General features: G+C 45.8%; 2 protein-coding genes across 4 annotated transcripts; one reads left to right on the top strand and one right to left on the bottom strand.

Annotated features, from left to right (window-relative positions):
• Positions 1–429: 429 nt before the first annotated feature.
• DRC12 (dynein regulatory complex subunit 12 homolog) lies at positions 430–9903 on the top strand. 2 transcript variants are annotated; one of them, XM_087970179.1, is made up of 7 exons: positions 430–724; positions 2785–2841; positions 3001–3120; positions 4768–4860; positions 6396–6526; positions 7091–7242; positions 9768–9903. In XM_087970179.1, the coding sequence occupies exons 1-6, from the start codon at positions 664–666 to the stop codon at positions 7217–7219; spliced, it is 591 nt and encodes a 196-aa protein (XP_087826305.1). In that variant the 5' UTR covers positions 430–663; the 3' UTR covers positions 7220–7242; positions 9768–9903. The 2 variants fall into 2 exon arrangements, with proteins under 2 accessions (XP_087826305.1, XP_026543770.1); XM_026687985.2 differs by lacking the exon at positions 9768–9903 and having other exon boundaries at positions 7091–7431.
• On the bottom strand, positions 8102–23664 carry NHERF4 (NHERF family PDZ scaffold protein 4). Of its 2 annotated transcripts, XM_087970178.1 has the most exons (11): positions 23128–23663; positions 22382–22538; positions 17659–17686; positions 17149–17213; positions 16016–16227; positions 15091–15277; positions 13565–13701; positions 12878–13082; positions 11554–11750; positions 9778–9972; positions 8102–9238 (listed from the first exon to the last, which is right to left on the bottom strand). In XM_087970178.1, coding segments are annotated over exons 3-11 (1230 nt in total). In that variant the 5' UTR covers positions 17661–17686; positions 22382–22538; positions 23128–23663; the 3' UTR covers positions 8102–9208. The 2 variants fall into 2 exon arrangements, with proteins under 2 accessions (XP_087826304.1, XP_087826303.1); XM_087970177.1 differs by lacking the exon at positions 22382–22538 and having other exon boundaries at positions 23132–23664.
• Positions 23665–24172: the final 508 nt, after the last annotated feature.

The raw sequence follows: 24172 nt of genomic DNA on the forward strand, positions 1-24172 counted from the left end.
ATATGCAGGGTCTGCAGGAGAGGACCTTTGGTAGTAGGGCCAACACAACCGCCCCAAATTCTCTGCAGATTTTCAACACTCCAGGCAGAAAATTAGAACAAGCAGAGGGCGAGGGGCTGAATTGAAAAATTAGGCTATGCGCTTCAGCCCAGAAGACTGAATCTGGAACTGCTGCCTCCTTTTCGTTGGTTGCCTTTTTTCCTCCCCTCCCTGCAAAAAAAAAAAAAATCAAACAAAACATTTGGCCCAAATCTCAAAATCCTTTCTTTGCTGAACAGTTCAATGCTGCTGGACATTGAACTCTTTTTTTCCCCCCTCTTTTGCTAAGCTTTCCTTGGTCACCCTGGCAGCCAAGAAGGGCTGTTGCCATGCAACACAGAAAAAAAAACACACAACTCAGATACCTGGGGAAGGGCGTGCTAAAATCCAGGCGCTTTTTCTGGCCTTTTTGCACATGGGACGCTTCTGGTGTCGCCACAGCAAACATTTGCAATTATATGGTGGAAAAAAACCCACAAAGACTCTTTTCTTTTTTTCTAGAAAGACTTTTTTTTCTAACCAGGTGTGAGACACAGATCTGGACTGCTGCACCGGTTGAAGACTTGAAGGAGTGCGGTGTGGAGCGTGAATTTCTGCAGTTGCACAGGCTGAGTCTTTGCAAAGATGCCTCTTCCAAAGAAAAGAAAAGTGAAAAAAACAAGGAAGCCGAAGTCATCCGTTCCAGGTAAAGTTCAGTGCAGCGATGCCAAAAAACAAAAACAAAAAAAAAAACCTCAGGTTTGCCGGCAAAGTTCTTCCTTCACATTCCTTTCATGGAAAGTATTATACAAGAATACTAATCGATCTCTTGCAGAGAGGAGGAGGAAATGAAATCAGAACTGATTTAATTACTGGTGGCTTTCAAGAAGAGACTGGACTGCCCGTTTGTCAGCAATAGTGTAGGCAGGGTCTCCTGCTTGGGGGGTTGGACTAGATGACCTACAAGGACCCTTCCAACTCTGTTAAACTGTTTAAGAACCAATACCAAACCGTTACTTATTTTGCATGCTTGGGAGCAAGGCTTTTCACATTTGAAAATCCAACTCAAACTCTCTACGATAACACCTGGCTTGGCTTAACATTATTTTTTTCGTTACGTGTCTTTTTTTAAAAAAATATATGGGGCGTATTAGCCTTCAACTTAAATTTGTAATTTTTCACTCTGAAGGAAGAAACGATCAGGTTACAGAAGTTGTTAAAGCGACTTGTTAAAACATTTTTCTATGTCTGATGTCTCATCCTCCCCATAATGTTGAGCCCTGGAATAATAATGCGTAACTCTCGGAGGAAATGGGATGATATTAGAAGGCGGTTTTTCCTACATCCCATCCCTGATAGTCTGTTAGAGGTTCCCTGGTGTTGGGGGTGGGGGGAACCCGGTCCAGTTCCAAGCCGGGAGAAATTTGCAGGAGCCGATGAATTTGGAGGCAAGCTGCAAGGAAAGGAGGTCTCCATTTATTTAGAAATCAGAAGCGAAGTGCCTCGGAATCGGTTCTGGGGCAGCTGACAACATGGGGGAGTAGAGTGGTTTTTATACCTTTTTGGACCTTTGAAATTGAGGTGCCTGGTGGGGTTATTGGATTTGATTAGATTCTGTGTTCTAATTGTCCCTATTTGGTTTCCTGGGTAATGATCAGAGTCAAGGCTATGGAAGGGTAAGGAATGCAAATTCAGTGTAGCTTTGCGTTTACTGACTTAATCCTTAATTCTGTCCATTCAGCCTGTCTCAGTCTTCTAACTGGGGTTACCTGTGGCCATTCTGGCTGGGAGGCAACGACTGCTTTAGCACTTAGCACTAACACTTAGACTTATATTCCACTTCATAGTGCTTTTACAGTCCTCTCTAAGTGGTTTACAGAGTCGGCCTCTTGCCCCCCCAACAATCTGGGTCCTCGTTTTACCCACCTGGGAAGGATGGAAGGCTGAGTCAACCTTGAGCCGGTGAGATTCGAACTGCCAAATTGCAGGAAGCCAGCAGTCAGCAAAAGGAGCCTGCAGTACTGCACTCTAACCACTGTACAGGAAGGAAGGAGGGAAGGAAGGAAGGAAGGAAGGAAGGAAGGAAGGAAGGAAGGAAGGAAGGAAGGAAGGAAGGAAGGAAGGAAGGGCAATAGCACTTAGATTTATATACTGCTTCACGGTGCTTTCCAGACCTCTCTAAGCAGTTTACAGAGTCAGCATATTGTCCTCAAACAATCTGGGTCCTCATTTTACCCACCTCGGAAGGACAGAAGGCTGAGTCAACCTTGAACCTGCTGAGATTCGAACTGCCGAATTGCAGGCAGCTGGCAGGTAGCAGAAGCAGTCTGCAGTACTGCACTCTAACCACTGCGCCACTACAGCTTTAGCTTCAGTGGATGGTTTTTCTTTGCCTCCTCTGGGGGCATGGAAATAGAGAAGTAGGGGTGTTTTATGATCCTTCCTAACACTGGTATTTGGAGCTCTTGTTATTATGTGTCTGACCGATGCTAAGATTCTATGAAATGCCTTCCTGGAGGTATTTTCTAAGGCTTCTAAAGTTGTCTTTAACTCAAGGGTCTTCCAACTTGGCAAGTTTAAGACTTGTGGACTTCAACTCCCAGAATTCCTGAGCTAACATGACTGGAGGAGGAGGAATTCTGGGAGTTGGGGTGCCACAAGTTTCAAAGCAGAGGACCCCTGCTTTAACTAAATACCAAGTATGAGGACCTCCGTTCTTCACCTTTCTCCAGCATTTGTTCTGCTTCTTCCCTCCTTTCCATCCAGGTGAGGACAGCCACAAAAAGGCATCACCGGAGGCTGACGCGCTTAAGCAGCACTTGGGTGAGGAGAGCTGTACAAATCTATATTTTATTAAAGCGGATACAGTTTTTTTAAAAAAAATATTTAAATTTGTAATTTCCCCCCTTTCCCAGTCCCTGCATTTCTGACACGAGAGGAGACCGAAGAGTGACGTGGCTTCCGTGTCCTTTTGCTTTGCAGTTCTCCAGAGAGACCTGGCCAAACAGGCCATGATTGATGGAGAAGGATTCAGGCAGAGGCTGACAGAACTGGAGAGAGAGCTGGAGGAAGCCCAGAAAGACAAAAAGGATATTTTTGAAGGTTATTTGGGGGAGGTGGGAGGGACTGCTCCCCTGGTCGTTGCTTGCAGAAACCGATACTCTCCTTGTCCCAGAAATGGGACTGGCAGTGGGATGGAAAATGCCTTAATATCTTTGTCTTTCATTCGTCTGGGCCAGGGGTCTGCAACAGTGGTGGAAATCAAAAAAAATTACTACCGGTTCTGTGGGCGTGGCTTGATGGGTGTGGCAGGGGAAGGATACTGCAAAATCCCATTCCCTCTCCACCCCACTAACCTGCTTTCCAGCCCCGTTCTCCTGTGCAGGGCAACCAAAGGAGACCCAGCCAATCAGCTGGGGCTTGGGAGGCAGAGAATAGATGGGGGCATGGCCAGTCAGAGGTGGGATTTGCCGGTTCTCCGAACTACTCAACATTTCTGCTACCGGTGGTTCTCCAGAACTGGTCAGAACCAGCTGAATACCACCTCTGGTCTGCAACCTTAAACACTCCAAGAATCATTTGGCCCCGTTTCCCACAGAAAACACCAGGAGCCACAAAACCTGGATGGGTGTGGCCAACTCAACGTCACTCCCACCCAATGTCACATGACCCACTACCAACACGCCTACCCAGGTTTTGTGGCTCCTAGTGTTTTCTGTGAGAAATGGGTCTCTCTCCCTCTCTCCTTCTCCCTTTCTCACTCCCTTTCTCTCTCCCTCTCTCTCTCTCTCCCTCCCTCCCATTTCTGTTTTTTGTGTTTTACCTTTTCAGGCCAGGCGAGGAGTGACTGGGAGGGGAGGGCGAGAGGCGGGGTCAGCCAGTGGTGGGATCACCCAACAGGGAGCCACAGCAGAAGGCCCAAAGAGCCGCATGTGGCTCCAGAGCCGCAGATTGCTGACGCCCTTCTGGGTGATCCACTTGAGGTCAAAATGGTTAGCAAAACTCTCCTAAGATCAATATCAAGGAATCTGTGAACATTTTTCAGAGTCTCAGAGTGACCTTTCTAAGGCGTTGTTCAGTATCAGTAACATTCTTTAATGTTGCACAGACCTGGGATTTGATCATTATTAGGAAGAGGGCCATAACCCATTCTCCACAGCCTAGCTGTCTATGTGCATCTTTTCCATTTGTACCCTCTTTAACTTTTAGTTTAGGGTGGCGTTTCTCAACCGTGGCATCTTTAAGGTGGGTGGACTTCAACTCCCAGAATCCCCCAGTCAGCATGCTTTAAGAGGATTGGACTTCAACTCCCAGAATTACCCAGGAAACATGCTTTAAGATGGGCGAACTTCAACTCCCAGAATCCCCCAGCCAGCAATTCTGGGAGTTGAAATCCACCCATCTTAAAGTTGCTGGGATTGAAAAACACTGGTTGTGTTCAGTTATATGCCCTGCTATATTTCTGTCAATAGATATCAATCGCTATTCTGTCCATCCATCTCATGTTCTCGGGGCCAGCCGGTCGGTTCAACTAACGGTTCGGCGAACCAGATGTAAATTTAACATCCGATTCGCCCAAACCGGTCCAAACTGGCTGAATCCCACCCCAGGACCTGCCCATTTACCTTACTGTACACTCAAGAGTCACGCTTGGGAGCTACAGAAGTAGCATCTAGGAATCATCTATGGGTAACTAAGGGTTTTTCATCTTCCCCCTGACCCCACTTCTGTTCCTTCTCTCCGTTGCAGAGATGATCCGCCAGTATCAGCAGCTCCAGTGCCAGACTGACGGCCAGATTCAGCGTCTGGAAGCTGAAAAGCAGAACCTGCAAGAAGAGCTGGGTATTTACCGAAACGTTTGGCCCGACAGAAGGTTACTCAGATGGGTTGTGGCCATTCAAGGCCGCTGTTTAAGGAAACTAAAAAAAATAGCTCTATCTACTTCCTTGCATCTTTTAAACCGGGAGACTCCAACCTTGGCAACTTTAAACCTGGGGGATTTCAACTCCCAGAATTCCCCAACCAGCTTGGCTTAAAGTTATTGGCTACAGAATTCTGGAAGTTGAAGTCTGCCAGGCTTAAAGTTGCCAAAGTTGGAGACCCCTGGTTTAACAGATGCTGTATCATCATCATCATTGTCATCATTATTTAATCTTTAGTGAGATTCACAGCCTTTGGGGCTGGTTGGTAGCTCAACAGCTAATCAAGGACCTAGGAACTGTTCAGGTAGCATAAGAAGATATAAGCTGTTCCAAGTAGGGTGGTTTTTTTGTAGAATCAGGGTATTCAAGTCTGATAAATTCAGAATTTCCAAATAGCGAGGTAGCCCTTTAGGAGTTGCTCCAAGGGCTCCAGTTACAGTTGGGATAACACACGATTTCTTTTTCTAAAGTCGCTCAACTTCAATTTGTAAGTCCCGATACTTTGTGATTTTTTTCTCAAAGTTGTTACTATTATTATTTTTATTTATTATTATTTTTATTATGTTTGTTTATTATGTTTATTATGTTTATTATGTTTGTTTATTATGTTTATTTATTATTATTATTATTATTATTATTATTATTATTATTATTATTATTATTATTATTATTATTATTATTATTATTGGTGAGAGCATCAGACTAGGATGACATCCATAGGAATAAAGTCCAGGTTTTGCCCCATTTGAAAAAATACACCAGGTCATTTAAAAAAAAAAATATGTACATACATTATTTAATTTCCACCTGTCAAGTCTTCTTAGCAACATGAGGGAAATGATTGTTATCTGCAAAATTTCTGAAGGTCCCCAGTCTTGGGTTACCCTCACCTCCAAATCCTGAAGTCCCAAGGGCAGTGTTTCTCAGCTTGACAACTTTAAGTTGTGTGGGCTTCAACGCCCAGAATTCCCCAGCCAGTCATATCCTGAGAACTTGCTCCAACATTTGATCCCAGTGTGGACACCATCTAGATAGATGGAGTTGACTAGAGCAGGAGTTGGCAACCTTAAACACTCAAAGAGCCACAAAGGTCCTAACTGGAAACCCATTGTTTAATTCTGGAACCCACCAAAGTCTTGTTTCCCCACCATAGACTCTCCTCCTAGTGTGGTGTCCTTTTTCCTCTACCTGTCCTAACCTTGTCAATTGTGGAACCAACTGAGGACAGGGAGCCGCAGCAGAAGGATGAAGGAGCCACATGCGGCTCCACAGCCACAGATTGCCAACCCTTGGACTAGAGCGATGCCTCTCAACCTTAAGCAACTTTTAACATGTCTGGACTTCAACTCCCAGAATTCCCCAGCCACCCATTGGCTCAGCTCTCTTCCGCTTTCTCTCGCCTCGATCTCTGTCCCACCCCACCCATGCCCAACCCATCTCATTTGTCCTCGGCAGCTGCCTGTCAAAAAAGCCTGCGGAGGAGTGAAGAGGAGCGAGCCAAGATCTCGGAGGAGAAGGAGCGAGCTGAGGCTCAGATGCAGCAGAAGGCTGAGGAAATGGAGAAGGAATGGGAACGAATCCTTCACGTGAGTCAGGGATGGGAAGGTCATCAATTCTGGCCCCAGCCAAGAACATCGGGGGTGGATATCAGATGTTCAGCATTGCTTATTACCAAAGTTTCAGGAGAGAGAGAGAGAGAGAGAGAGAGGGAGGATGAATATTCCCACGATTGCTTGTGTTCAACTATGCTCAACACTGTACGTGCTTCTATGGGTGATAGGTTGAGCGTGACGATAGTCAAAATTATTGGGCAACGTTCTTCCTCTCATCAAGCAGAGAAACTGGTTTGTTGGTCTGTGCTTGGTTTTTTTTCCCCCCTTTCAATCCTGATGCCTGGAAAAAGCATTCAGTGCCATTCAGATCTTTCCTTCCATCACTCGGCATCCTGTCTGCTTGGACCACAATTGATCCCTTCTGGCTTTCCCAAACCTCACAAGACATTTTCAGAAGGGGGAAATTCTCAGGTAACCCAACTGCAAATAAACCAGCACGGATCTTTATCTCTTCCCTTTGGACATTCAGTCAGGGCCCACCATCCTGTTTCCGTGCTCCAATCCCTCAACCTCCCCGTTCTCACTTCCTTTGAACAGGATAGCTTGGATCAGGTGCTTTCCAAGCTACAAGCCGCCAAGCTGGGCTGGGAGAAAGAGGCTGCCCTCATCCATACTGGATATAAGAACGCGCTAAAGGAGTTTGGACTTAACCCGTTGGAGTTCTGAACCAGCAGTCAAGCAGAGTGAAGGTCTGTCCCCTTCTCCTCACAGGGGTGTGTGTGTGTGTGTGTTCAGATTGCCACGGACATTGAAATGTACTGTTAGAAGGGAATATTTCTAGCTCAAGGTTGAGCTGTGGGGTCCTTGGTGCTCTCTGAGCTTGGTGGTTTTCTTACCAATCAGCCATCAACAGACCCATCGAGATAAACCCATCTACATACCAATCAGAAAACCCCAAAGGAACCAAGAGATCACAGCGCCTCCTGGCCAGTAACCAACGCCCAGATAAAAAGAGATTTAACATCCAGTTTAACACTAGACCAACAACCAAGCCACAAATGACACTCCAGTGAGGGAGCTACCGACTCAGATAAGCTAACAGGAGAAAAAAAAGAGCCTGATCAAGGAACCATCAAGGCCACCCGCACCAACACTGACAGGGCAAGCCTCTTGTGTATAAAAACACAAAGCAGACTGCCTCTCCCTTCTAGCACTGATGATGTTCCCTAGTTGGGTATTGAAATGTCTGCAAGAAACCACCAAACCTCAGAGAACACAAGAACCCACTCCCCCCTCCCCCCCCCCCCTCCCCTCCCCCAAGCCACCCCTACACAACCCAGCGAAATGTCTGCAAGAAAACAACGAAGCTCAGAGAGCACCAAGAACCCTACAGCCTCCTCCTCCTCCTCCTCCTCCTCCCTCCTCCTCCTCCTCCTCCTCCTTCCCCCTCCTCCTCCCAAGCTCAACTCCCTTCTAGCACTGATCACGTTCCCTAGTTGAGTCATGAAATGTCTGCAAGAAAACAACCAACCTCAGAGAGCACCAAGGATTCCACACAATAAAATATGGAGTTATTCATCAACATTGCTCAGCATCTCACCCAGCATGTGAAAACACAGTGTGGTTTATTTGACTTGGTTTTAGTGTCATGTGTGCAGTTGGTCTGCGTGCCTCGCGACAAACCCCTATTGAAGCAAACTTAAGGTTTAGTGTGACGGGTGAATCCAAACAATACAGTCTTTAGATGTGCAAGAAGTCCTTTCCACCGTTAACAAACTCCTTTCTTAAGCAGCTCAAATGAAGGAAGGAAGGAAGGAAGGAAATTCCAGATCAGGCCGTCTGTTATCTTTTCCTGTTTCAGAACACATTAATTCCCATTTAACGTAGCTGAGGTTGTAATCCTGTACTCATCAGAGTGTGTAGGCCAGGAACAGAAGATACTTTGCATCTCCACTCAGAAAAAAAATATTGGAGAGGGAGCTCTGGGACTGGAAGCCCCTCGTTTATCCTCTGCCACCCTTCACAGTCTGTTTTGTGCAAAATTGACGGGTTGATTGTCAGAAGAAGGTGAAAGGAAGTCCAGTGCTCAGTTGTATTGGTTCCAGTAGACCAGGGAACTCCAGCCTTGGTGACTTGAAGACTTGTGGGTTTCAATTCCCAGAATTCCCCAGGCAGCATAGGGAATTCTGGGAGTTGCATGGCTGGCTGGGGAAATCTGGGAGTTGAAATCCACAAGTCTTAAAGTTTTCAAGGATGGAGATCTTGCAACAGAGGAAATATTTTGACGGAGGGGAAAAGGAGTCTGAAGGAAGTGATCAATGCTCTTCATTCACATTCCACTTGTAGGAATCATGTAGAGATGTGTCACATCCAGAGAGGACATCCATACTAGCTTCTCTTCCACAAAATGCAATGAACGAGGGCTGTCCTTGAGTTGCAATTATTTCCAACGTCCTGATCTTTTTTTGAATCTTACCCAAGGGAATTTCCCCAAGATGGCCCTGACTCATCGTATTCGGTCTCTGACCATGCTCTGCTTTGAATCTTCAGCCTGTTTGCCGGGTTCTGCAGGAATCATGTGAGTGCAGAGACAGACTGATGTGGAAGGCAGAAGAGGGATTGGAAAAGCTGGTCTGGGGGGATGAGATCAATTTGCCATTCTGGAAGGATGTGCAAAGGTGCTCACTTTTTTCCATAGAGTCCAAGGAGCCATCTCTAGAATGCCTGGCTGAACCCATCACGGCCCTGGATGAAACAAGGAGAAGCTAGGTTATGTTTCCATAGATAAACCCAGAAAAAGAAATGCAACACTGAACAAATCCCACTTTGGTGGTCTGTCCCCAAAACGCAAGAGGTGATGTTGGGCTAGAGAAAGTCAAGTCATTGGCTTCACAGAACATTCAGACATACGAAGAACGGTTGCTGGAATTGGGCATGTCTAGTTTAATAGAAAGAAGGACTCGGGGGGACATGATAGCAATGCTCCAATATCTCAGGGGCTGCCACAAAGGAGTCAAGCTATTCTCCAAAGCACCAGAAGGCAAGACAAGAAGCAATAGATGGAAAATAATCAAGGAGAGAACTGACCTAGAACTAAGAAGGAATTTCCTGACAATCAGTGGAACATTGCCTTCAGAAGTTGTGGGTGCTCCAACACTGGAAGTTTATAAAAAGAGATTGGACAACCATTCATCTGAGGTAGGGTTTTGTACTTGAACAGGGGTTGGATTAGAAGACCTCCAAGGTCCCTCCCAATTCTGTTATTCTGTTTTAGGACTTCTTACCTCTCCGGTGAAGGTCCATGGGTTAGGGTCAGGTTGGCCAGGTGGTGCTGTATTGCTAGAGAGCTGACAGTGACATGGTATCAAAGTGGGCCAGCTTTGTTCCTGAACGATGCCTGGAGATGAAGAACCACGGGTGATCAGAAAGCTTGATGGGATGTCTTCATCATCGTAGAAAACTAAAGGAGATACTCCAACCTGGAATTGTAGACCCAAATCAAAAATTGGCATCAAGAAATCAATTCTTAAACTAGACTTAAAATTTCTATTTTGTATCATGGGGCAAAATCAAATTTAGCCCATCTTAAGTACCCCACACTTTCATAAACACACTGTCCATGGGCATCATTTTGATACCAGTAGACATGTCTGCCTGGAGAATTCTACTGAATTGTAATGAAATGGATAATGATAGGAATTCGTTGCTCTCCTCTCCTGAATATGGAAGAAATACCACCTCAAGCAGTCCTTGAATTACAATCATTTGGGTAGCATCTGTTCAACGTTGAAAAAAGCTACTTTCTCACATTTGGTGCAGCATCTCCACAATCATATGATCCAAATTTAGGTACCTGGCAAAACCAGAATGTAGTCTATAGAGATTGTCAGTCCTCCAGGTCGTGGTTATCCCAAAGGTGCTTTTTCAGGAGGCAACTGGACTTCCTTGGTTTTTCTTTGAAGATGTTTCGCCTTCTCATCCAAGAAGCTTCTTCAGCTCCAAAGAAGAACTGAAGAAGCTTCTTGGATGAGAAGTGAAACATCTTCAAATAAAAAACAAGAAAGTCCACTTGCCTCCTGAGAAAAGCACCATTGGGATAACCAGCATGGATTTACATGGATGGGGTCATATGATTGCTATTGGTAACCTTCCTAGGAAGCTTTTGACAAGCCAAGTCAATGGGGGAAGCCAAATTCACTTAATGATCGCACAATTCACTTAAGGACTGCCTTGATTTTCTTAACAACCCTGAAAAAACGGTCTTAAAATCAGGCCCAACTCACAGTAATTGTGATGACCTGGAGTGTAACACAAACGTAACAAAATCCAAAACGTAAATAACTGTCCTTTAATGCCTCCAACTTGGCCCCACTGCTCAATAATTCTCAGTTGGAGATAAAGCGTACTCAAAAATAGTCTTCAAAAGAAAGCAATACAGTCCGAACTTAATGGGCAGATAGAGGTGAAATAAAAAACTAAAACAAACTACAATGAAGGAATTTCCACAATGGAACAGGGTAAGTAATTACCAAATTCAAGGAGGTAACAAGGCACAGTCTGTTGGAAGGATGCCAACCAAGATAACTTCAGACCAAAATAAAACACATTTTACTTCTGGCAACACTGTGTTGTAATTGTCTATCTTATGTACTAGTCTCCCCAGCTGCAACCAATGAGGAGGATCATGGCCGCTTCCTCTCTCACAAGCCAAGTTGTTCTCCATTCCTCCCTGCATGTCCTAGGATGAAGAGGGGATGGGCCTGGTTCTTCCTCTGACTGCCCAGCCGGCCTCTGCCCTTCCCCAGCCTCCTCCACAACCTCTAGAGCCACACTTCCACTCCCTGTCAGCCGTTCCTCCTCTCCCCCAGAGTCAGACTCTACCAAGGGCATGACAGTAATAACTAGTTTGGTTAGTTCAGAAAATTCTGGTCCCAGTCCTGGTTATAAGGTGATGGCTTACAGACTATCTGGATGCAGAATCCCAAATTAGTTTCTGCATATTGTTATCTTCCATCTTCTATCTTTCTGTCAGGAGTTGATAGAAGAGAAGACTTAGGTACCATATTGTAGAACTTGCTTCCTTCTGAGTCGATGACCAAGAGAGTCACCCGCTGGTTGTCGGAACGGATCCTCGACACCACTTCCTGATGGTCAAGATCTTCGACAATCTCGCCATTCACCGCCAGCAGACAATCGCCTTCTCTCATCCCTGCCTTTTCAGCGGGTAGCCCAGCCTCCACATCTCTCAAAAATTGGGCTGCAGGTCAAAGATAGGAAAGACAGAACGGCCTGTGCATGAAATTATTCCAACAAATTATCCTGGAGGGACAGGTGTAGCTAAGAACTTCCAGGTTTTTCTCTAGGACATACTTCCAACCCTCTTTTCCACACTGGTTTCTGATTTGGCCCCAGGCACTTCTGCCTAGAACAATGTTTTTCAACCTTAGGAACTTGAAGATGGGTGGACTTCAACTCCCAGATTTCCCCAGCCAACATCACTGGCTTGAGAATTCTGGGAGTTGAAGGCCACCCATCTTCACGTTGCCAAGGTTGAAAAACCCTGGCTTAGAAATGAGTTGAAATGCTTTTCTCCATCCCCATCTTACGAGCCCTGTATCAACCTACTTGGAAGGAAAACTGGAGATCTGCTAAAGGAACGAGATCCAGCTCCCTCCCCCATTGGCCTCTTCTAAATCTAGCTTTCCCTGTCTGGTCCAGAATTCAAGTCTCCCAACTCCTAACCTGCATAGGCATTTGGCAACATGGCTGGGTTGTCAGGAGTAAGCCAAGATAGCTGTAATCTTATAACCTGCAATCCTGCCACTCAACTGTGAGTATGAATGTTGGCTTGATTCTTACTTCCTGGGAAGTTGGAAGGCAAAGCGTCAAGGTGGGCACAGCAGAGGAAGACAGGTTGAGCATCTTCTCCGCCGTGCCTCAAAGTCACTTGATTTGTATTTTGAGGAGAGGTTATACAGGTAGTCCTTGACTTATGACCACAGTTGGGACCAGGATTTCCTTGGCTAAGCAAGGCGGTCATCCAGTTTTAAGCCCCCCACCCCTTTGCCACAGTTGCTAAGCAGATTGCTGCAGTTGTTGGCCATTAAGTGAATCCAGCTTTCTCCCATGATTTTGGAAGCTGACTGAGAAGGTCACCAGTGATTATCACTTGGCCCTGGGATGCTGCAACCATCATAAACTCATGCCGATTGCCAATCTCCCCAAATGTTGATGATGTGAAGTGGAGACCCTGTGATGTCATCAATGCAAGGGCCGATCATAAGTCACTTTTTTTTTCAAAGTTGTCCTTTTGATTGGACCCTAAATGAATGGTGATAACTCAAGGACTACCTTCAATGGAGCCTGCAAATGGAGATGTCTCACCCCTCTTCCCCGAGCTAGATATTTCTTCTTTCATCAAGAACCCATATCCGTCTTCTCCTCGCATCATCTGAAGCTTCGTCACTTGGAACGGAACCCAGGAGGTGTCAGCCAAGGCAGCTGTAACCTTAACACCGCACTGTCGGTACGCCTCTTCCGACTGGCTGCCCATCACCAGGAGCCCTGTGGGGCTGCTGCTCTGTTTGAGCTGAATCCGAATCGGAGCAAGAGAGAGGAAAGACAAACGTTGGCACAATTCAGAGAAGTAGTTCTAGACAGGGTTGGGAAACTATTGGGCTATGACGGGAGAAGGGGCTATGTAAAAAAACACCCAAAGAATGGCCAGAGTAGTTTTGGGAGGGAAAATGTTCTCTTTAGTCCAGAATTATTGACTTTGTCCAGTTAAGACAGAGAAGCGAATTACTCACTCCTTCCTCTGGTGCAGAGAAAACCAAACAGAGGAAAGTTTTATGGAAGTTTTATGGAAGATCTTCCCCAACCAGATATGGAGACCACATGGCCCACAATGTGTACAGGATGGTCTCCAACTATGTGGGGAGACTTGGTTGTACCCTGAGCTATGAGCCTTCTTTTGGTGGAAAGTTCTAACCTCCCCTCATAGAGGTCGGGTGAGATTGAATGTAAGAGATTGGCCATTAGTAATCTCAAAGTACGTTGCATTGTTAGAACCTTTTGGTTGAGTTGCGCAATCGTCCAGTTCTTAACACTGACGCCATTGAGTTCCACCAGCCAGGAACCATGAGGCACACCTGCTTTATGAGCTGGCCCATTTTGCAGCACAGAGAGCTGGAATACGCCAGTCACACCTGCACAGAAGGACCACAACATCAAGAGGAAGCCTTGGGAAGGAAGAGAATTTGCATCCTCGAAAACAACCGGATTTCCTAGGTAGCTTCTTCCCTCTACCAACAAATCTTCCCTCAGCCACCTTCCTCTTTCTCTGGAACTCAATTCTTTAGCGGAGAAGAAGAACAAGTTGCAGAAGTGTAAACAAAGACTTCCAAGTGTCCGTGCTGTGACCACGATCATGCTGTACTTTTGTGTGAACTCTTGGTTTACCCAAGCTGGGCTTTCTTGAGCAAACCACAGTTGGGTGGATTTACTTAACAGAGTGAGACAAATAAATCATGCTTTGTATGCTACAAAGACTGGGCTTTATTGCTGATTCCCTACCCTGCTATTCAATATATCGTCAATGTATATTGCATGGTTTATTGTATATACAATATAACCACATATGGTATAATATGAACATATAATGCAATAGGGTATACATACCATAATGCAATATACTATATTGTTCAATATAATGTAGCCATATATATATATACTGTACACACATACACACACACATCCAGATATTATATGGGTTCATGCTTTTTGCTGTAAACCACCAAGTGTCACTTTGAGATGATAAGGGCAGAACCTAACTTAGATAGAAATTGATTAGATAGTAGATAGATAGATAGATAGATAGATAGATAGATAGATAGATAGATAGATAGATAGATAGATAGATAGATAAAGAAATTCAAGACAGCTAATGTAAGCAAACTGGGCATAATATTAAAATTAGTTGAAAAGTCCTTCCTGTTTTTAAAAGCATTTAAAGACTTTAGAGGACTTTTCACAGACTTTTTAATCCTGAGAGTCTCTAATGGAGAATTACTAGCAATGTTGACCAGCTACAACATCCAGGATTCTGGCAGAAGGAAGCTGTGACTATTTGCACGGTTGTTTTTTCCTGCCCTAAACCTCTCCCCTTTCATGGAAAGGACAAAAAACTGGCTGGCCATCAGCTGACTCTTCCATCAGCACCCATTTGGGTGGCCTGGCAGTTGAGCCTGGGTGCAGAACCCTTCACCCCAGGGGGGGAGGAAGGCCAGGCCAGGCCTTGTCTTGGCATGTCTCTTTGGAGACGTCTCCTCCTGCGTCATACAATCCATCTCATCAGCAGTCAGCTTGTTCTCTGGCTGCAACCCCTCCATTCTCTTTCCATTCCTCTTGCTGGACATGTCCCTTGCATGCTGCACGTGTCCAGTGGGACTCTGGCAGCAAGAAACCAGCATGCAAAAAATAACCCCAGCTCAGCCCGAGAGGTCTGAGTCTTTTCTCAAAGCAGAATCTTTCGAGTTCATGGTGAAAAACCACCAGCGCCAACGAAGATAAGCAGAAGTGACTCCTGCCGCTACTACCTTCTGGAGCTGACACGCTGAAGCCCAAACCACTTGAGCCTCTGGGGACGCAGCACAGACGTGGCTTTCCATATCTGGACAAGAGCTGGTTGAGATCCCGATTGAGGGCTTTGGCTACTTCGTAGGCGTTCCCTTCCAGGACAGTGAGCAAGACCTCTTTTGAGCTACTCTTGATCTTCCAGACCACCTGGAAATGAGACAAGAGATGTGGGGGGGAGGGAGAGAGAGAAAGAGACAGAGAGAAAGAGACAGAGAGAGAGACAGACAGATAGAGACACAGAGAGAGAGAGAGAGAGAGAGAAACAGAGAGAGAGAGAGAGACAGAGAAAGAGAGGCAGAGAGAGAGAGAAAGAGAAAGAGAGACAGAGAGAGAGAGAAAGAGAGAGAGAGACAGAGAGAGAGAGACACACATACACACACACAGAGAGAGAGAGAGACAGACAAAGACAGAGGAAGCAAATGTTAGTAACCGGAGAACCTGCTCCAATATTTGATCCCAGCATGGTCACCATCTAGATCAGGGTTCCCAACCTCGACTGCCTTTTAAGATGTCTGGATTTCAACTCCTCAAATTCCCCAGCCAGCCTGATCCAGTATGGACACCATCTAGATCCAGGGTCTCCAAACATGGCCACTTTTAAGACTTGTGGACTTCCAGAGTTCCTCAAATGGGAACACAAGACTTAAAAGACCCCTGATCTAGATGGATGAAGTTGACTACAAGCAATATTTATCAACCTTTAAGTCCCTTTAAGACATGTGGACTTCAACCCCCAGAATTCCCCAGCCAGCATTGAATTGAACTCCACCTGTCTTAAAGTTTCCAAGGTTGAGAAGCTGTTCGTTTGGGAAACTTGTTTAAACTTTGGAAACGTGGGTCACTCAATATACCCAGGTCCAAGCAGGAGATCCATTAAAGCCTTACCTGAAGATATCCCATGCCTTCAACGTTAACTCCGTTGACCTCAAGGATTCGGTCTCCATCCTGGAGGCCTCTACGGTAGGCCAGCCCACCCGGTGTCACCTTACGCACAATGGGGCACATTCCTCCGGCTCCCTGGCACAACGAGAAGCCCAGGTTGTCACCAGCTCCTTTCTTCAGTGAACAGAAACGTATCTGGGAAGCCCCTCCTGGTTCTGAAGAGGATAAAAGGAAACATCTCTTTTCAAACTGGTTTGGCTGGGAGAGGTGGGGATACCTGTGTATTGGGAAGACTGAATATGGAGAAAAGAGATAGGCTGAGCAAAGAGGAAGACCCTTAAATCATGCCGAGGTAATGGGGGAGGCTATCTGTAAGCAGGGTCTTCCTTGATATTGACTCTAGGAGTCATCATGTCTGCTCCCATCCCAGAATAATAATACATGCAGAACCTCCACTGTGGAGTCCTTGGTACTCTTTGGGCTTGATGGGTTTTCTTGTAGACATTTCACAACCCAACTAAGGAACATCATCAATGCTAATGTTGTTGATGATGAAGGCACTGATGATGTTCCCTACTTGGGTCATGAAGCCTCTGCAAGAAAACCGCTAAGTTCAAAGGGCAGCAAAAAAAAAAACCCACCCCATCATCATTGTAGTTCTCCACCTTCACCGCCACCACTCCGCCAACCCCATTCCCTTCTAGCACTGATAATGTTATCTAGTTTGGTAATGCAAGAAAACCACCAAGTTCAGGGAGCACCAAGGACCTCATGGTTCAACCCCAAGCTACAAAATTTCTCTTCTTTTAAAGATCCCATAAGAACCCTCCTTGGTAGATGGGCTCTCTTGAATTCAGGAGCAAGTTGAACCTTTGAGCCCACCTCCCATCACACACTAACAAGGCCTGTCTAGTCGAGACGTTGACAAGGCTCATGACTTGGTCATGGCATTTGCAAAGAACTTGGAAAGTTGAACCCTGGTTGAGAAGGAACCAGGGAAGAGGAAGAAACATCAGCTTGCAGAAGACCATTGCCTGATGGAAAAGTTTGGGCAACCCGCTTGCCAAACAGCCTCAAGAAAACACCAGCCCTTCCTTTCCCGCCCACAAGCTGCCACTGGCCAGCCCTCTTGTTACCGGAATCCTCTGCCAGAGATAAGGCGGGATTATCGATTCCTTCTTTCGGGTTAAATTCAAATTTCCTGCAAGAGAGGAAGAAGAAGGCGCATCTCAAAGATTGAGAAACAGGTGTTCCCAGGGCAGAGTCTAACACAGGGGTGTCAATTTCATTGAGGGCCGCATCAGCAGGGGTGGGATTCTACCGGTTCGGACCTATTCGCTAGAACCAGTTGTTAACATTCTAAGCAGTTCAGAGAACTGGTTTTTAGAAGAAATCACTGGCCTAATCCTGTAAGGAAGGCAGGAAGGAAACATTCTGGTATTGCTTACATTCAATGGATGGCTTTGAGCTCAGTCAACCATCAACCCGTCCCGTCAACTTGTTTGTGCAAACTGGCCTGCGTGCCCGGTTGGAATGTGTGAAACTGGACGTGGCGGTGAGGGGGAGCAGGGGAGAAAGAAATGGTGGTGGGTCTGCTGGTTTTGCCGGTGCCTGCCCCTCCCCCCCCCCCCCAGCTTGGCACTTACATGGTTGACTCCGTGGTGTCCTGGAGCCCTGTAAAAGCAAGGACTGAGCATGAGCCGTGGGCTGCCTCATACCAACACAGAGACCCTCCCTCCTCACTCAAAGCCCCCAATATCCCTTCCCTGATTCCGGGCCAGACATATTCATTTTGCTTTGGGAAGAGATTCGGGGGTATTTTGCCAATTCGTCCCTCTGGAGTTGTAATTCAATAGTACCGTTGGCTGGATGAACCCACAATGAACCATCCTCCAGCTTGGATTGGGTTTAAGGCTGGCTGAGCTGTGTGATCCAGTCTGCAATTGTCTCTGGAGATTCTCCGCCCTCCAGGTCATGGTTGTCTAGGGGTGGGATTCTATCAGTTCGCACCTATTCGCTAGAACCGGCTGTTAACATTCTAAGCAGTTCGGAGAACCGGCTGTTAGAAGAAATTACTGGGCTAATCCTGTAAGGAAGGCAGGAAGGAAACATTCTGGTGTTGCTTACAGAAACTGCCTCTCCGTTAACCCTTATTACATTCTTGGCAGGACTAGACTTCCTGTCTCAGGAACGTCTCTAGAGTTTTTTTCCCCCTCCTTTGCGGGTACTTTGCTTGTGTGGAGGGACCATTCAAAGTTCCAATGGCACTGAAAAAAGTGACTTAGGACCCTTTTTCACACTTACAACTGTTGCAACATCCCCACAGTCATGAGAGGCCAGGCAAGGAGATGCGTGCCTCGATGTGAGTGATATTGAGTTGGCGACACCCAGCCAGTCACATGACCACCAAGCCATGTCCACCCAGTCACATGACCACCAAACCACACCCACCATCTAAGCCACGCCCACAGAACCAGTTGTTAAAAAATTTGAATCCCATCCCTGTGGTTGTCCCAAAGGTGCTTTTTCCTGGGAGGCAACTGGACTTTCTTGTTTTTTCTTTTGAAGGTGTTTTGCTTCTCCTCCAAGAAGCTTCTTCAGCTCTGCCTGGATGGTGGGGAAGGGAAGGATTCATACTCTTTGCAGACAGCTGGTCCTTTGCATCCTTTTAGAGGGTCGTTGAGGCCACTTGGAAGTTTATCTGTGTCCTCAGGGTCACCTGAGTGGTGCAAATGGTTCCTCTAGTCTGCATTTTTTTTCCATTGGAAATCCATTCCTATTCCTCCCCCACCATTCAAAGGGTCTCCATCCCAAATTGTATAGCTAAAAGTCAGTAGCAGACTACAGGAACTAGGAGCAGAACTCAGTTCAGCCCTGAGGACACAGATAAACCTCCCAGTGGCCTCAACGACCCTCTAAAAGGATGCAAATGACCAGCTGTGTGCAAGGAGTATCAATCCTTCCATTCCCCACCATCCTATTCAGAGCTGAAGAAGCTTCTTGGATGAGAAGAGAAACATCTTCAAAAGGGAAAACCAGAAAGTCCAGTTGCCTCCTGCAAAAGCACCTTTGGGACAACCATGACCTGGAATCTCCATAGACTTCTGTTTCTTCCTTCTTTCCTCCCTCTCTCCTTCCTTCCTTCCTTCCTCCCTCCCTCCCTCCCTTTCTCACTTCCTTCGTTCCTTCCCCATCATCTGGTCAGAGCTGAAGAAGCTTGTTGGATGAGAAGCGAAACATCTTCAAAAGAGAAAACCAGAAAGTCCAGTTGCCTCCTGCAAAAGCACCTTTGAGACAACCAGGACCTGGAATCTCCATAGACTTCTGTTTCTTCCTTCTTTCCTCCCTCTCTCCTTCCTTCCTTCCTCCCTCCCTCCCTCCCTCCCTTTCTCACTTCCTTCGTTCCTTCCCCATCATCTGGTCAGAGCTGAAGAAGCTTCTTGGATGAGAAGCGAAACATCTTCAAAGAGAAAACCAGAAAGTCCAGTTGCCTCCTGCAAAAGCACCTTTGAGACAACCAGGACCTGGAATCTCCATAGACTTCTGTTTCTTCCTTCTTTCCTCCCTCTCTCCTTCCTTCCTCCCTCCCTCCCTCCCTCCCTTTCTCACTTCCTTCGTTCCTTCCCCATCATCTGGTCAGAGCTGAAGAAGCTTGTTGGATGAGAAGCAACACATCTTCAAAGAAAAACCAGAAAGTCCAGTTGCCTCTTGGAAAAAGCACCTCTGGGACAACTGAAGACATAAATAAACCTTCCAGTGGCCTCGATGACCCTCTAAAAGGATGCAAATGACCAGCTGTCTGCAAGGAGTATCAATCCTTCCCTTCCCCCACCATCCAGTCGGAGCTGAAGAAGCTTCTTGGATGAGAAGTGAAGCGCCTTCGAAGAAAAACCAGAAAGTCCAGTTGCCTCTTGGGGCGGGGGAAGCCCCTTTGGGACAGCCAGGCTGCAATGTTGACGCTGACTGTGTCTTCACATGCATGCGGGATAAGCCCAGCTATGATTCATGGGTGGAACCAGAGGAAAGCTTGATTCATAGTCTTGTTCTTTCCACCCTTAATAAGGAGAGGAATTGACTTCTGTGCGTCTTCGGTATGACCTCACAAGCTACCGAAGCCTCCAAATGGCTTGCAGGCCTGGATAAGCCCGTAGTGTGGAGAGAGTGAGAAGCATGGGGTTGTGCACTGCATACTCACAAGATCCTCGCCGAATACAATTTTGGCTTTGGGTTTTGCTGATTAGATAGGTTTGTTGTTATGGAAATGGCTAGTATGTATTGTTACTAGCTGAATACCCATGCTTCGCTATGAAACTATGTGGTCGGGCTTAGTTTTTGGGGAGGAAAATAATGCAAAAAAAAAAAAAAAATCTGCCTCTGCCTACCAGCATCCAACAGTATTCATCTAGCTAGTGTCCTGTCAGGGTGTGAGACAGTGGAGGGCTGTTTGGAAACTGAAGCAGTATTTGCTGTGTGAGCAAGAAGGAGACAGCAAGGAGCCTGGGCGTGGCTTAGCTCAAGTGTTCTGTACTAAAGCTGCTAGGTGCTGTGAAACTAAAACTGAAACTGACACTCCTCTGCTTGTGTTTTGCATTTGGAAGAGATTTCTCTTCAGGTGGGGAGGGGGAGTAGAACTCCTTAGCATCAGAGCATGTTAATAATAATAATAATAATATAGGAAATACTAAATGCTCTGATGGTCATTTTGAAAAATCATTGCTTAGTGACTCCCTAGAAGCCAAGAGGAGCATACGTGCCAAATTTCAAGTTTGTGGGCTTTACAGTTGTGGAGATTTTGTGATGATGTGTGAGTAGTATTTTGCTTTTATATATATATAGGTATCTACACATTGACGTTTTATGTTCATGCCTTATTCTACTGCACCAAAAGGAGCTGGAACTCAATGTTTTCCTTTTTCGTTTCAATCTTTTCCTCCTTGAACAATTTTGGAAAGACGATGCAAAGGGTGAAGAGGTGAAAGGTAGGAAGGTGTGAGGAATTCACACCCAATAGACACGATATTCCAATTTAGAGTCCGTTTGGGAGAGGAAATGTTTGAGGTCAAGTGGTTGCTGTTTGCCAAGGGAAGGCAGCCAGTCTGGCAAGATTCTTATAAAGTAGTGATCAACCATGAAAAAAAAACCCTCTCCCATCTGTTATTCTGCTTGCTTGCGGTTGACTGAAGGAGGGATAAGATGGTTAGATCTAGGCTGACTTTGGGCACAATGCATGCCAAACGGTTGTCTCTCAAAGGGATTTTTTTTTTTCTTATACTCTTGCAGAAAGATTTATTTATTTATCGCTCGCTACCAATAAGCATGCGAGGAAAGACCTGGAGCTGGGCAGCTGAAAGCTTCCTTAATTTCTACCATTCAGGGAAACCCAAAAGATTATAGAGACAGGAAGCAGGACAAGCCGTGAAAGCAGAATCATAGAGTTGGAAGGGACCTTAAAGATCTTCTAGTCCAACCCCCTGTTCAAGCAGGATACCCTATATCATAAAAAAAGAGGTTGAGACTCTAGAAAGAGTGCAGAGAAGAGCAACCAGGATGATTAGTGGATTGGAGGCTAAAACATACGATGAACAGTTGCAGGAACTGGGCCTGGCTAGTCTAGGGAAGAGAAGGTCCAGGGGAGACAGGAGAGCAGCCTTCCAATATTTGACGGGCTGCCCCAGAGAGGAGGAGGGGGGTCAAGCTATTCTCCAAAGCACCCGAAGGCCAGACAAGGAATAATGGATGGAAACTGAACAAGGAGAGATTCAACCTGGAAATAAGGAGGAATTTTCTGACAGGGAGAACAATCAACCAGTGGAACAACTCCAGAAGTTATGAATGCAACACTGCAATACAACACTGGAAATTTTAAAGAAGATAGCGGACAACCATTTGTCTGAAGTGGTGTAAGGTTTCCTGCTTAAGCAGGGGGCTGGACTAGAAGACCTCCAAGGTCCCTTCCAACTCTGTTATTCTATTTCTATTTACGACAAGTGGCTATGCAATATCACCTTAAAATCCACCAGGGATGGAGGACAAGCCAGTTCTGGAGCCTGGGGAAACCAACAGCCTCCAAGGCTATAGAAAGCAGACTTATACGCTGTTTCCAACGGTGTTCAGCAAAGTCACAAAACAAAGTGCCAGGGATCAGAACTAAGTCCAAAGATCGCGATCTTCCTTCGCAAGGATCACCCCATTGCCATTATTCTTGAGTTTCAGACAACAACAACAACAACAGACCCAATTCACCCTAAAGAACATATTTTCAGGACCGGGAAACCCCTGTTGAGTTTCAATCTCTTTCTAGAATCTCTTTTCTTTCAGGTCCAGGCAAGTCACCTGGGCGGGGAGGGGGAAGCAAAGAGGTTTGAATACCTGAACAGGATTCTCCTCCTCGGTCTCTCTTAACTGGGTAGATTCAAGCTGCAAAAACCAGATGGGATTTTTGAAGCACGCTTGTTGTGGCTCATGGTTGAAAGATTACCAATGTGGCAAGAGCAGTAAAGCTGGGCCAGATAGTCATCTTTTTTTCCTCCACCCTATTAAGCAAAACAAAACTAGGTGGAGAAGGGTTGGACTGAGAGCAGGCAATTTATTCCTGGATTTAACTGATGCCATGGTTGTTACACGATTGAGAACAGGGAGGAGGGGAGGACAGGGAGAGGGGAGAAATTAGGGTCCATTTTAGCTGGGCTTGGGGTTCAACGGCCAGAAATTAAACTTCTACCTTCTTGGGGGGAGTGGTCCTACTACGGGGAGGAAAATCCGGGCAGGCTTTCTTTCTGAATTTCAACCGCTTCAGATCTCAGGTTCCCTTAGAAGAAGGGATTTTAATTTTAAAAACTTGCTCGACCTCACATTGCAAAGCACAAAGAGATGCTTATGAATGCCTTCAAAACAGCAGGGCTGTTTTCAGTAAGGTGACCAATGCAGGAATAACCTCAGCTGAAGAAAAAAACGAATGTGAATAATTTGCATTCCCCAAAACCTCTGGAAAAGTTGGACGATGGTTATTCATAGGCACCTCTTAGTAACCCCATTGTGTCCTTCTTCCCCCTCTAAGTAAGAAATCCAAGCCTGTCATCTTAGGGGATCTACTCTGCTGCCCAGTCCCAGACCACTTACCCTTTTTCTGCTTCATGTCTGCTCCCACTCTGAAGTCCAAGGTCCAGGGGCGAGGTGGCCACGCAACCCGAGACGTTTAATATTTAAACAACTCAAGCGTCTTTTTCTCAACGTCGCTTCCTTCTTCCACGAAGCCAAGCCGAGTGTGGAAAATAGCTTTTTCATTCCTGCAAAAGGGAAGATCAGCCAGGCACGGCAGCTGGGGGCGGGTGGTTCTTTGGGATCCGGAGGTGATGGGACGAGGGGTTGGCACGCCAAGCGAGCAGCGAAGAAAAGTGTGAATTGCACACCCTGGAAAGGCTCAAGTCACTTTGCACTGTGCAGCTGTCATCTGGACGTCACCAGGTTTGTGTGTGAACGTGTGTTTTTTTTCAATTATTTTTTTCCGAAGAAGTGATGAAGGAGGGTGATAAATAAAAGTGATGAATAATATTGTCAAGCTGAGCCTTTGACGCAGGAAAAAAAATTATTTTAGGACCTGCTAGTGCAAACGTCCTTTGTTCTTTGGCAAATGTTCAAGGTTTTTCTTTCTATTGGGGTACTATTATTATTATTATTATTATTATTATTATTATTATTATTATTATTATTATTATTATTATTTTAACCATCGGCCAGAAGGTATTACAAAATCAGTGGTGTGTTTAAATAATGCAACGAATGGGAAATTATAATGTAAAACATTCGCTGGAAGTTTATTTTAACGGCTTTTGTTACAACCAGAAAATAGATATTGCTATTTCTCCAGAGTCCAGCAGTCGTGTGTGCATGCTTGCGTTTATGAGAAATTGGAAGCAAAGTAAAAGTGTTTGCAACAAACCCACAATAGGCTCTCACCTTTGTTTGTCCCTGGTAGCTGGCATTTCAAGGAAGAGTGCCCCTCGACTGGCAGGCTCCGTGCAAAGTTCAGAGCTCAGAGACATAAAGGATCGGCCTTCTTAAAACCTGCTTCAACTCTGTAGAATTTGTTAATTCTACTGAGAATTAATTCATTAATTCAGCTGAGACTTAATTCATTAATCCGTTAATTCTACTGAGAAT

Source organism: Notechis scutatus, chromosome 7, assembly GCF_049901735.1.
Source record: "Notechis scutatus isolate UNSWTSFEM ecotype Mainland chromosome 7, rNotScu1.2, whole genome shotgun sequence".
Classification (NCBI taxonomy): domain Eukaryota; kingdom Metazoa; phylum Chordata; class Lepidosauria; order Squamata; family Elapidae; genus Notechis; species Notechis scutatus.